The sequence below is a fragment of the Myiozetetes cayanensis genome, unplaced genomic scaffold (assembly GCF_022539395.1).
Source record: "Myiozetetes cayanensis isolate MyiCay16 unplaced genomic scaffold, myiCay2020 scf1237, whole genome shotgun sequence".
NCBI lineage: Eukaryota > Metazoa > Chordata > Aves > Passeriformes > Tyrannidae > Myiozetetes > Myiozetetes cayanensis.
This window is the reverse complement of record NW_026086868.1, coordinates 1-11131: the sequence shown is the minus strand read 5'-3', so window position 1 is coordinate 11131 and position 11131 is coordinate 1. Positions and strand designations below refer to the sequence as shown.

Below are 11131 nucleotides of genomic sequence, written 5' to 3'. Positions count from 1 at the left end.
GGTTTGGGGTCGGCTCTGGGGTCCTGGGGGTTGAGGTCAGGTCTGAGGTCCCAGGGGGTTTGGGGTCAGGTCTGGGGTCCTGGGCTGGGTTTGGGGTCGGGTTTGGGGTCCTGGGGGTTTGGGGTCGGGTTTGGGGTCCTGGGGGTTTGGGGTCGGGTCTGGGGTCCTGGGGGTTTGGGGTCGGCTCTGGGGTCCAGGGGAGTTTGGGGTCGGCTCTGGGGTCCTGGGGGGTTTGGGGTCCTGGGGGTTTGGGGTCGGCTCTGGGGTCTTGGGGGTTTGGGGTCCTGGGGGTTTGGGGTCAGGTCTGGGGTCCTGGGGGAGTTTGGGGTCAGGTTTGGGGTCCCGGGGGTTTGGGGTCGGGTCTGGGGGTCCTGGGGGTTTGGGGTCGGCTCTGGGGTCTTGGGGGCTTGGGGTCCCGGGGGTTTGGGGTCGGGTCTGGGGTCCTGGGGGTTGGAGTTGGGTTTGGGGTCCTGGGGGTTTGGGGTCGGGTCTGGGGTCCTGGGGCGTTTGGGGTCGGGTTTGGGGTCCTGGGGGGTTGGGGTCGGCTCTGGGGTCCCGGGGTTTGGGGTCTTGGGGGGGTTTAGGGTCGGGTTAGGGTTCAGGGTTGGGTTTAGGATCTCAGTGATTGTTTTTGGGTTTTTTGGGTGCAGCTGGACGAGTTCTACGTGGGGCAGATCCCGCTGAAGGAGGGGATGGTTTGGGGGGTCCGTGGCTGTGTTTGATGCCCAGATTTGGGGTTTGATGCCCAGATTTGGGGTTTGATGCCCAGATTTGGGGTTCAGGGTTGGATTTATGATTTCTGTGACCCTTTATGGGTTTTTTGTGTTCAGCTGGACGAGTTCTACGTGGGGCAGATCCCGCTGAAGGAGGGGATGGTTTGGGGGGTCCGTGGCTGTGTTTGATGCCCAGATTTGGGGTTTAGGCTCAAATTTAGGATCTCATTGATCATTTTTGGGGTTTTGTGTTCAGCTGGACGAGTTTTACGTGGGGCAGATCCCGTTGAAGGAGGGGATGGTTTGGGGGGGTTCAGGGCTGTGTTTGGATGCCTAGGTTTTGGAGTTTAGGGTTGGATTTATGATTTCTATAATAGTTTTTGGTTTTTTTGTGTTCAGCTGGACGAGTTCTACGTGGGGCAGATCCCGCTGAAGGAGGGGATGTTTTGGGGGGTTCGTGGCTGTGTTTGATGCCCAGATTTGGGGTTTAGGGTTGGATTTATGATTTCTATAATAGTTTATGGGGTTTTGTGTTCAGCTGGACGAGTTCTACGTGGGGCAGATCCCGCTGAAGGAGGGGATGGTTTGGGGTGTTCAGGGGTGGGTTTGGTGCCCAGATTTGGGGTTTGATGTCCGGATTTGGGGTTTAGGGTGGGATTTAGGATCTCATTGATTTCTGTCTCCCTTTGGGGTGCAGCTGGACGAGTTCTACGTGGGGCAGATCCCGCTGAAGGAGGGGATGATTTGGGGGGTCCGGGGGTGGGTTTGATGCCCAGATTTGGGGTTCAGGGTTGGATTTATGATTTCTCTGACCCTTTTTGGGGTTTTTTGAGTACAGCTGGACAAGTTCTACGTGGGTCAGATCCCGCTGAAGGAGGGGATGGTTTGGGGGTTCAGGGCTGTGTTTGATGTCCAGATTTGGGGTTCAGGGTTGGATTTATGATTTCTGTGACCCTTTTTGGGGTTTTTTGAGTACAGCTGGACGAGTTCTACGTGGGGCAGATCCCGCTGAAGGAGGGGATGATTTGGGGGGTCCGTGGCTGTGTTTGATGCCCAGATTTGGGGTTTAGGGTTGGATTTATGATTTCCCTGATGGTTTTTGGGGTTTTTGGGTGCAGCTGGACGAGTTCTACGTGGGGCAGATCCCGCTGAAGGAGGGGATGATTTGGGGGGTCCGTGGCTCTGTTTGGTGCCCAGATTTGGGGTTTAGGGTTGGATTTATGATTTCTGTGACCCTTTATGTCGTTTTTTGGTGCAGCTGGACGAGTTCTACGTGGGGTAGATCCCGCTGAAGGAGGGGATGGTTTGGGGGTTCAGGGCTGTGTTTGATGCCCAGATTTGGGGTTCAGGGTTGGATTTATGATTTTTATAATAGTTTTTGGGGTTTTTGTGTTCAGCTGGACGAGTTCTACGTGGGGCAGATCCCGCTGAAGGAGGGGATGGTTTGGGGGGTCCGTGGCTCTGTTTGATGTCTGGATTTGGGGTTTAGGCTCAGATTTAGGATCTCATTGATTGTTTTTGGGGTTTTTGGGTGCAGCTGGACGAGTTCTACGTGGGGCAGATCCCGCTGAAGGAGGGGATGGTTTGGGGGTGTTCAGGGGTGGGTTTGGTGCCCAGATTTGGGGTTTGATGCCCAGATTTGGGGTTTAGGGTTGGATTTATGATTTCTGTGACCCTTTATGTCGTTTTTGTGTTCAGCTGGACGAGTTCTACGTGGGGCAGATCCCGCTGAAGGAGGGGATGGTTTGAGGGTTCAGGGGTGTGTTTGATGCCCAGATTTGGGTTTTAGGGTTGGATTTATAATTTTTATAATAGTTTTGGGGTTTTTGGGTGCAGCTGGACAAGTTCTACGTGGGGCAGATCCCGCTGAAGGAGGAGATGGTTTGGGGGGTCCGTGGCTGTGTTTGATGCCCAGATTTGGGGTTTGATGCCCAGATTTGGGGTTTAGGCTCAGATTTAGGATCTCATTGATCATTTTTGGGTTTTTGGGTGCAGCTGGACGAGTTCTACGTGGGGCAGATCCCGCTGAAGGAGGGGATGGTTTGGGGGGTCCGTGGCTGTGTTTGATGTCCGGATTTGGGGTTTAGGGTGGGATTTAGGATCTCATTGATCGTTTTTGGGTTTTTTGTGTTCAGCTGGACGAGTTCTACGTGGGGCAGATCCCGCTGAAGGAGGTGACGTTCGCGCGCCTCAACGACAACATCCGCGAGGGGTTCCTGCGCGAGATGTGCCGCAAGTTCGGGGAGGTGGAGGAGGTGGAGGTGCTGCTGCACCCGCGCACCCGCAAGCACCTGGGGCTGGCCCGCGTGCTCTTCAGCAGCTCCCGCGGCGCCAAGGAGAGCGTGCGGCACCTGCACAACTCCACCGTCATGGGCACCTCCATCCACGCCCAGATCGACGTCAAGGGTGCGTGCCGCGCGCTTTTGGGCCGGTTTGACCCCGTTTTATCTCAGTTTGACCCCGTTTTGGGTTGGTTTGATCCCATTTTGGATCGGTTTGACCCCCTTTTGGGCCGGCACCTGCACAACTCCACCGTCATGGGCACCTCCATCCACGCCCAGATCGACGTCAAGGGTGCGTGCCGCACGCTCGGCCCGCTCTGACCCCCTTTTATATCAGTTTGACCCCATTTTGTCTCAGTTTGACCCCATTTTATCTCAGTTTTACCCCATTTTATCTCAGTTTTACCCCATTTTGTCTCAGTTTCACCCCGTTTCATGTCAATTTTGCCCCGTTTTGTCTCAGTTTTAGCTCATTTTATCTCAGTTTTACCCCATTTTATCTCAGTTTTACCCCATTTTATATCAGTTTTACCGTATACGGTGTTAGTTTTACTTTATTTTGTATTGGCTTTATTGCATTTTGGAGCCCCTGGTGGTCTAGTGGTAAAGGCGCCGCGCTATGACCGCGGAGACCCGGGTTCGATTCCCGGTCAGGGCCACTCCCGGGCAGGTGGGGCTCGTTAGCCCTTAAAGGCAACCCACCTACGTCCTAAGGACCTCGCTGCCACCGTCCAAGCTCGCTTGGCCCCGGCAGATGAACCTTAGGATTAAAGGGTGGGCTCAGTTCCGCGCACACTGTGTCTCACCTAAAAAATCCAATGCGCAGGCTGGAAGGTGGAAAGACCTTCCCCGGATCTTCGCTCGCGAAGACTGGCCATTATTATTATTATATTGCATTTTATCTCAGTTTTATACTGTTTTATTTTAGCTTTACCGTATTTTATCTCAGGTTTATATTATTTTATCTGAGTTTTACCAGGTTTTATCTCAGTTTTAGTTTCTTTCAGTTCAATTTTTACCCTGTTTTGTCTGGATTTCATTTCATTTTTTTTTTTTTTAAGTTTTACTATGTTTTAATTTGAGTTTAGTTGAGTTTTAGTTTTTTTTGTGTCAGTCTTTACCCCATTTTATTTCATTATTGCTGAGTTTTGCCTTGGTTGTACGTCAGATTAAACTTATTTTGTCTGGATTTTATCCTAATTTTAATCCATTTCATGTCAGTTTTACCCCATTTGGTTTGTTTTCTTTTTCCTTAGGTTTATCCTATTTTGTCATGGTTTTAGCCTGATTTTACTCAAGTTCATTTCTAGGTTTAGTGCTTTTTATGTTAGTTTTATCTGCTTGTATTTCAGTTTTATCCTATTTTGTGTTAGTTTTGGCCCATTTTTTGCTGGTTTTATTTTAGCTCATTTTACTCCAGTATTACCCTGATTTTCATTCATTTTATCTCCAATTTATGTGGGTTTTGTTTGATTTAACCCCGTTTTATCCCAATTTTCCTCTGGTTTAACACCAGTTTTGCTCCTGATTTCCCCCTAATTTTCCCCCCCATTTCTCTCTAATTTTCCCGTTTTTCCCCCAATCTCTCCCATGGTTTTTTACCTGATTTTTACCTGATTTTGCCCCGTTTCCCCCCGGTTCCCCGCAGGGCAGCAGCGCATGAGGTACTACGAGCTCATCGTCAGTGGCTCCTGCACCCCCCAGACGGTGCCCACGGGGGGCAAAGCGGCTCCAGAGCGGGGGGAGACGGTGAGGGGGGGCTGGGACCACCCTGGGGGGGTGAGACCCCATTCTGGGGGGCTCTGGGACCACCCTGGGGGGGCTGGGACCCCCTTTTGGGGTGCTCTGGGGGGCTCTGGGACCACCCTGGGGGGGTGGGACCCCCTTTTGGGGTGCTCTGGGGGCTGCTCTGGGACCACCCTGGGGGCTGGGACCCCTTTGGGGGCTTTGGGGGCTTTGGGACCACCCTGGGGGCTGGGACCCCATTCTGGGGGCTTTGGGGGCTCTGGGACCACCCTGGGGGCTGGGACCCCATTCTGGGGGCTCTGGGATCCACCCTGGGGGCTGGGACCCCATTCTGGGGGCTTGGACCACCCTGGGGGGGCTGGGACCACCCTGGGGGGGTGAGACCCCATTCTGGGGTGCTCTGGGGGCTCTGGGACCACCCTGGGGGCTCTGGGACCCCCTTTGTGGTGGATGGGACCAGCCCGGGATGGGGGCTCTGAGGGGTCTTTGGGGAGCCGGGACCACCTTTGTGGGGGCTGGGGGTTCTGAGACCGCTCGGGGGGCTGGGACCACCCTGGGGGCTCACGGGGGCTTTGGGGGACTGGGGCTGTCCAGGGGGTCTCTGAGGGGTCCAGGAACCCTGGTTCCCTATTTTGGGGGTCTCTGGGGTCTCCCTGCCTTTGGGACCCCCTGACCCCTCCCTGTCCCCCCTGCCCCCAGCCGCCCCCTCGGACCCCCCGCCGACGCCCTCGGCCGACGGCGCCGCCCCCGGCAACGGGACCCCGAGCTGGGGGCAGGGGGCTCCTTCAGGCCCTTCCCCGGCCCCGCCCTTCGGCCCCGCCCCCTCTGCCGAGGGCTCCGCCTACGGCGCCAGGTGAGGGGGGCCTGAATTGGGGGCTGGTTTGGGGGATTTACCCCAATTTTAGGGGGACTTACCCCAATTTTGGGGGATTTACCCCAATTTGGGGGATTTATCCCAATTTTGGGGAATTTACCCCAATTTTGGGGGTTATCCCATACTGGGGCTGTTTTGGGGGAGGGTGTGTGACCAATTTGGGGGGTTGGGCCCCAATGTGGGGGTCATGCCCTATATTTGGGGGGTTTGCCATGTATTTGAGAGGGGGCTCATTTTGGGGGGGTCGTGTCCTGTATTTGGGTGGGGGTCTCATTTTGGGGGGGTCGTGCCCTGTATTTTGGGGTGTCTGTCCCCAATTTTGGGGGGGTTCTTTCCTCGCTTTTGGGTTCCACCCCCAATTTTTTTTGTTTTACCCCCATTTTTTGGGTTCTGTCCCCAATTCTGGGGGGTTCTATCCCCAATTTTGGGGGGTTCTATCCCCAATTTGGGGGTCCCCTGACGCCCCCTTTCTCTTGCAGACACCCCTTCTCCTCCGAGCCCTTCCCCCGCGCCGCTCCGAGGGAGGCCGGGGAGGGTTCGCCCCCCTCCTCCTCCTCCTCCTCCTCCTCCCGCCGCCCCCCGCGCCCCCTCCCCCTCCCCCTCGGGGTCCTTCCTGCCCTTCCCCTACGACCCTCCCCGGGCCGGTACCCCCCTGCCCCCCCTCCCCTCCCCTCCTCGCGCCGCCACCCCCCACGAGGACGAGGCCCCCGGCCCCCTTCCTCCTCCTCCTCCTCCTCCTCCTCCTCCTCCTCCTCCTCCTCCTCCTCCACGCCCGCGCCCCCCTCCCCGGGGGCCCCTGACCCCTATTTCGGGCCTCTGGGGCCGCCCCGGGGCGGGGAGGCCTCGACCCTCCCCTCCGGAGCCCCCGGCCGCTGCTCTGCCCCCCGCCCCCGCCGCCCCCGCCGCCCCCGCCGCGCGGGGCGGGGTCCCTAGGCCCCGAGGGGGACCCCGAGAGCGTCCCTTCGCCCACCACTCGAGCCTGGACTCGCGCATCGAGGCGCTGCTCAAGGAGCAGAGGGCCCACTTCTTCCTGCCCCCGACGACGACGAGGGGGAGGGCCTGCGGGGAGGGGCGGCCCCCGAGCACCCCCACGACCCCGCCCGCCCCGCTGGCCCCGCACTCCTCGGACCCTCCCCCACGACGGGAGGAGCCCCGGGGAGGGGAGCCGCTAGGACCACCTCCAGAACCCCTCGCTGCGGGGGGCCGGAGGGCGCGGGGGGCCGAGGAGAGACCCCGGAGTCGCCCAAGGCCAACGGGCAGGATGGGGTGAGGCCGGGGGTTTTGGGGGTTTGAGGGTGGGGTGGGCTGTGGGGTGTTATTGGGGGGAGGGGGCTTGGGGCGGTGGGGGGGGTTTGGGGGTCGGGGGTATCAGGGTTGAGGGTTTAAGGGGGTTTGGGAGTCCATTATAGGGGATTTGGGGCTGTGGTCTCTTATGGAGAGGTTTTGGGGGGCTGGGGGGGGCTGAGATCTGTTGTGGAAGAATTTTGGGGGGCTGTGGTCTATTAAGGGGGGGTTGGAGGGGTTTAAGGAGGTTTCGGGGGCTCTGGTGCGTTATGGGGGCGTTGGGGGAGTTAATTGGGGCCTTAGGGAGTTGTTTGGAGTTTTGGGGCTGTGTTTGGTGTTCAGGGGGTTATTTCAGGTTTTTTGGGGATTATTTGTGGGGTTTAGGGTTTATTTGTGGTTTTGGGGCTGTGTTTGGTGTTCAGGGGGTTATTTCAGGTTTTTTGGGGATTATTTGTGGGGTTTAGGGTTTATTTGGTGTTTTGGGGCTGTGTTTGGTGTTCAGGGGGTTATTTCAGGGTTTTTTGGGAATTATTTGGGGGTTTTGGGGGTAATTTGGGGTTGGGGGTTGTACCTGACCCCCTGAACACCCCCTTTTCCCCTCCCCCTTTGTCCCCCCAGGTCTCCTCGGGGGAGGACATGGAAATCTCTTCCGATGACGAGATGGGGGCGGCAGCGACGCCCTCCCCCCGACCCCCTCCCCGCTGCCCCCTCGCCCTTCCCCACCCCCGAGCCCCCTCCCCGTCCTTCCCCCGCCCCTCCCCGCAGCCCCTCATGGCCGTGTCCCTGCCTCCGCGCCCCCTCCCGATTTCGGGGGTCCCTCTACGAGCTCTTGGGCCGCCTGGGCGGGGGTCCCGGGGCCGCTGGGGGGTCCTGCCTCCTTCCAGCTGCAGACGCAGCTCCTGAGCCGCCTCCGTGCCGGGGGCCTCGGGGGCTCCTCTTCCTCCCCCTCCTCCTCCTCCTCCTCCTCCTCCTCCTCCTCCAAGCCTCCCTTCGGGGCACCCCTACTTCGCGCCCCCTCCCCCGTGCCCCCCACTTCGGGGCTTCTCCTCCCCACCACTTCGAGAGAGGCCCCCGGCACCGACCCCCCGCCGCTGCTGCCGCCCCAGCCGCCCCCAGCCCCCGCCGCAGCCGCCCGGGGTCCTGGGGTCCTAGGGGTCCCGGGGGGGGCCCCGTGGAGGGGGTGCTGGCGGCGCTGGTGCAGGAGATGAAGGCCACGATGCAGCGCGACCTCAACCGCAAGATGGTGGAGAACGTGGCGTTCCGCGCCTTCGACGCCTGGTGGGAGCGCAAGGAGGAGCAGCTCAAGGTGGGCTGGGGACTGCTCCCGGGTCGTTGGGACCCCCCCTGATCGATTGGGAACCTTCCTGATACTCCATGATCAATTGGGACCCTTCCCGAGTGATTGGGGTGCTCCCTGGTCAATTGGGAACATTCACGAGTGATTGGGGTGCTCCCTAATCAATTGGGAACCTTCACGAGTGATTGGGGTGCTCCCTGATCGATTGGGACTCTCCCTGATCGATTGGGACTCCCCCTGATCGATTGGGACCCCCCCTGAGTGATTGGGGCGCTCCCTGATCGATTTGGACCCCCCCTGAGTGATTGGGACCCTTCCCGGGTGATTGGGGTGCTCCCTGATTGATTGGGGCTCTCCCAGATCGATTGGGGTGCTCCCTGATCAATTGGGAACCTTCCCGAGTGATTGGGGTACTCCCTGATCGATTGGGACACCCCCTGATCGATTGGGATGCTCCCTGATCGATTGGGGCGCTCCCTGAGTGATTGGGGTGCTCCCTGATCGATTGGGACCCCCCCGAGTGATTGGGGCGCTCCCTGATTGATTGGGAGCCCCGGCATTGATTGGAATGCTCCCTGATCGATTGGGACCCCCGGGATTGATTGGGATTGCTCCCTGATTGGTTGGGGTGCTCCCCGATCGATTGGGACCCCTGGGATTGATTGGGATTTCTTCCTGATCGATTGGGACCCCCGGGATTGATTGGGACCCCCTCTGATTGGTTGGGATCCCCGAAGTTACCTGAGGTTTCTCCTGAATTAATTGCGACCCCCTGATTAATTTGGATCTTCCCAGTTAATTGGCAGTCCCCCTGAATTGACTGAGACCCCCCCTCAATGAACTGAAACCTCCCCCAGACCCCCAGATTTCCCCCGACCCCAAATCCCCCATAGCCCCGAAATCTCCCCCATCCCCCAAATGTCTCCCATATCCCTCTAAAATCTCTCCCATATCCCCCAAAATCACTCCTATATCCCCCAAAATCACTCCTGTATCCCCCAAAATCGCCCCAGACCCCAAATCCTCCCCCAAACCCCTCCCCCGCGTCTCTGGGGTCTCCCCGCTGAGCCCCCTTTTGTGCTCCCCAGCCGTTCCAGACGGGGCGGGGGAGGAGAAGGAGCGAGCGAGGCCGAAGGAGCCCCCGCCCTCCTCTCCCTCGTGGACTGGGCCCGGGCGGGGCTCGGGCTGAGGGGGTCCTGCGGCTGCCTTCCTTCAAGGTACCCTTTTGGGGGGGTCTGGGGAGGATTTAGGGGTCCTGAGGGTGTTTGTTTGGGGGCCCTGTGGCTGCCTTCCTTCAAGGGTACCCCTTTGGGGGCTTAGGGTAGGGGTTTAGGGGTCCTGGAGTGTTTGGGAGTCCTGGGGAGTGTTTGTTTGGGGGTCCTGGGGGTGTTTGTTTGGGGGCCCTCGGCTGCCTTCCTTCAAGGTACCCCTTTGGGGGGGCTTTGGGGAGGGTTTGGGGGTCTGGGGGTGTTTGGGGGTCCTTTTGGGGTTCTGGAGAGGTGTTTGGGGTCCTGGTCCTTTTGGCCTTTAGGGTGAGACCCCCTTTTTGGGGAGTTTGGAGGCGTTATTGAGGGTCTTTGTTTGGGGGGGTTGGGGAGGTTTGGGGTGTCTGTTTTTGGGGGGGGTGTGAGAGGTCCTGGGGGTCCTTGTTTGGGGGGGTTTGGGAGGTTTGGGGTGTCTGTTTTGGGGGGGTGGAGAGGTCCTGGGGTCCTGTTTTTGGGGGTTTTGGGAGGCTTTGGGTGCCTCTTTTTGGGGGAACTGGGTGCCCCTTTTAGAGGGGATGGGAAGTTCTGGGTGTCCCTTTTTGGGGAGCTGTTTGGGGTTGGTGAACGGGAGGGGCATTGGGGTTGCCCCTGGGGGTACGTTTGGCTTTGGGGGTGCCCCCAAACCTCCCTTTTTGTCCCTTTTTCTCCCTTTTTTCCCCCATTTCAGGTGAAAAGGAAAGAGCCGTCGGAGCTGAACGAGGCGGGGGAGGAGAAGCGGCCCCGGCCCCCCACGCCCCCCGAGGAGGATGAGGACGGTGAGTGCCCCCAAAAACCCCTCCCCAGCTCCCTCTGGGACCCCACGACCCCCGTTTTCATTCCCCAGACAAAGAACTCCCCCCTGGAGCCCCCCGGGCCGAGGCCCCCGGGAAGCGCCGGAAGCTTTTCCGCCTGGACAGCGAGGGGGAGGAGGCGTCCGAGGAGTCGTCCTCGGGCAAGGTGAGACCCCCAAAAACGGACCCCATGGCAGCCCCAAAAGGCATTTCTGAGCACTCCTAAACCCCCCTGAAAAAGGGAGCGCTCAGAACACCCCAAATCTCCCACAAAAAGACCCCTGGAACCCCCAAAGTCTCCCCAAAAAGGGACTTCTCAAATCCCCCAAAAAGGACCCTGGAGCCCTTCAGGACACCTCGCAGAACCCCCAAAACATCTCAAAAGGGGCCCCTGAGGACCCCCCAAACTCCTCCCAAAAAAGGACGCCCTGATCCCCTTCAACCCCCCCATAAATTGGGTACCTTGAAGGAGGAGACCCCTAAACCCCCCCCAGAGCCTCCCTGATCCTCTTTATCCCCCCCAGGAGGAGGAGGAGGAAGAGGCCGAAGAGGCGCCGAGGAGGAGGAGGAGGAGAGGGAAGGGGGAGCCCCCCGCCCGCAGGGAGGGGGAGAGACGGGGACCCCCAGAGCGGGCAGAGGGTGAGTGGGTGCTGGAGGGGATTTTGGGGACGCCTGGGGGGGTTATTGGGGAAAATTGAGGGGAAATTGGGGGTGTGGGGGGGGCAGATTGTGGGGAAATAGAGGAAAAAAAAAATTGGGGGTAAGGGGAGTAATTGGGGAACTGGGGATGTTGAGGGGCAGGAACTGGGGACATGGAGGGAGAATTGGGGTCAAATTAGGGATATGGGGGAATTGGGGATATGGGAGGCGGAATTGGGGTCAAATTAGGGATACTTGGGG

General features: G+C 58.9%; 1 protein-coding gene and 1 non-coding gene across 2 annotated transcripts; both read left to right on the top strand.

Annotated features, from left to right (window-relative positions):
- Nucleotides 1-650: 650 nt before the first annotated feature.
- On the top strand, nt 651-10878 carry LOC126635968 (histone-lysine N-methyltransferase SETD1A-like; the record flags this gene model as incomplete). Its single annotated transcript, XM_050307657.1, has 20 exons — nt 651-695; nt 831-875; nt 1113-1166; nt 1252-1296; nt 1411-1464; nt 2111-2155; nt 2251-2295; nt 2412-2456; nt 2550-2594; nt 2709-2753; nt 2813-3119; nt 4644-4754; nt 5441-5594; nt 6594-6881; nt 8052-8205; nt 9285-9413; nt 9551-9619; nt 10129-10216; nt 10285-10397; nt 10756-10878. Coding segments are annotated over 20 exons (2004 nt in total), but the record flags the coding sequence as incomplete, so codon positions are not given.
- TRNAH-AUG (transfer RNA histidin (anticodon AUG)) lies at nt 3581-3653 on the top strand. Its single transcript has one exon. It is a non-coding gene; the product is annotated as a tRNA-His (tRNA).
- Nucleotides 10879-11131: the final 253 nt, after the last annotated feature.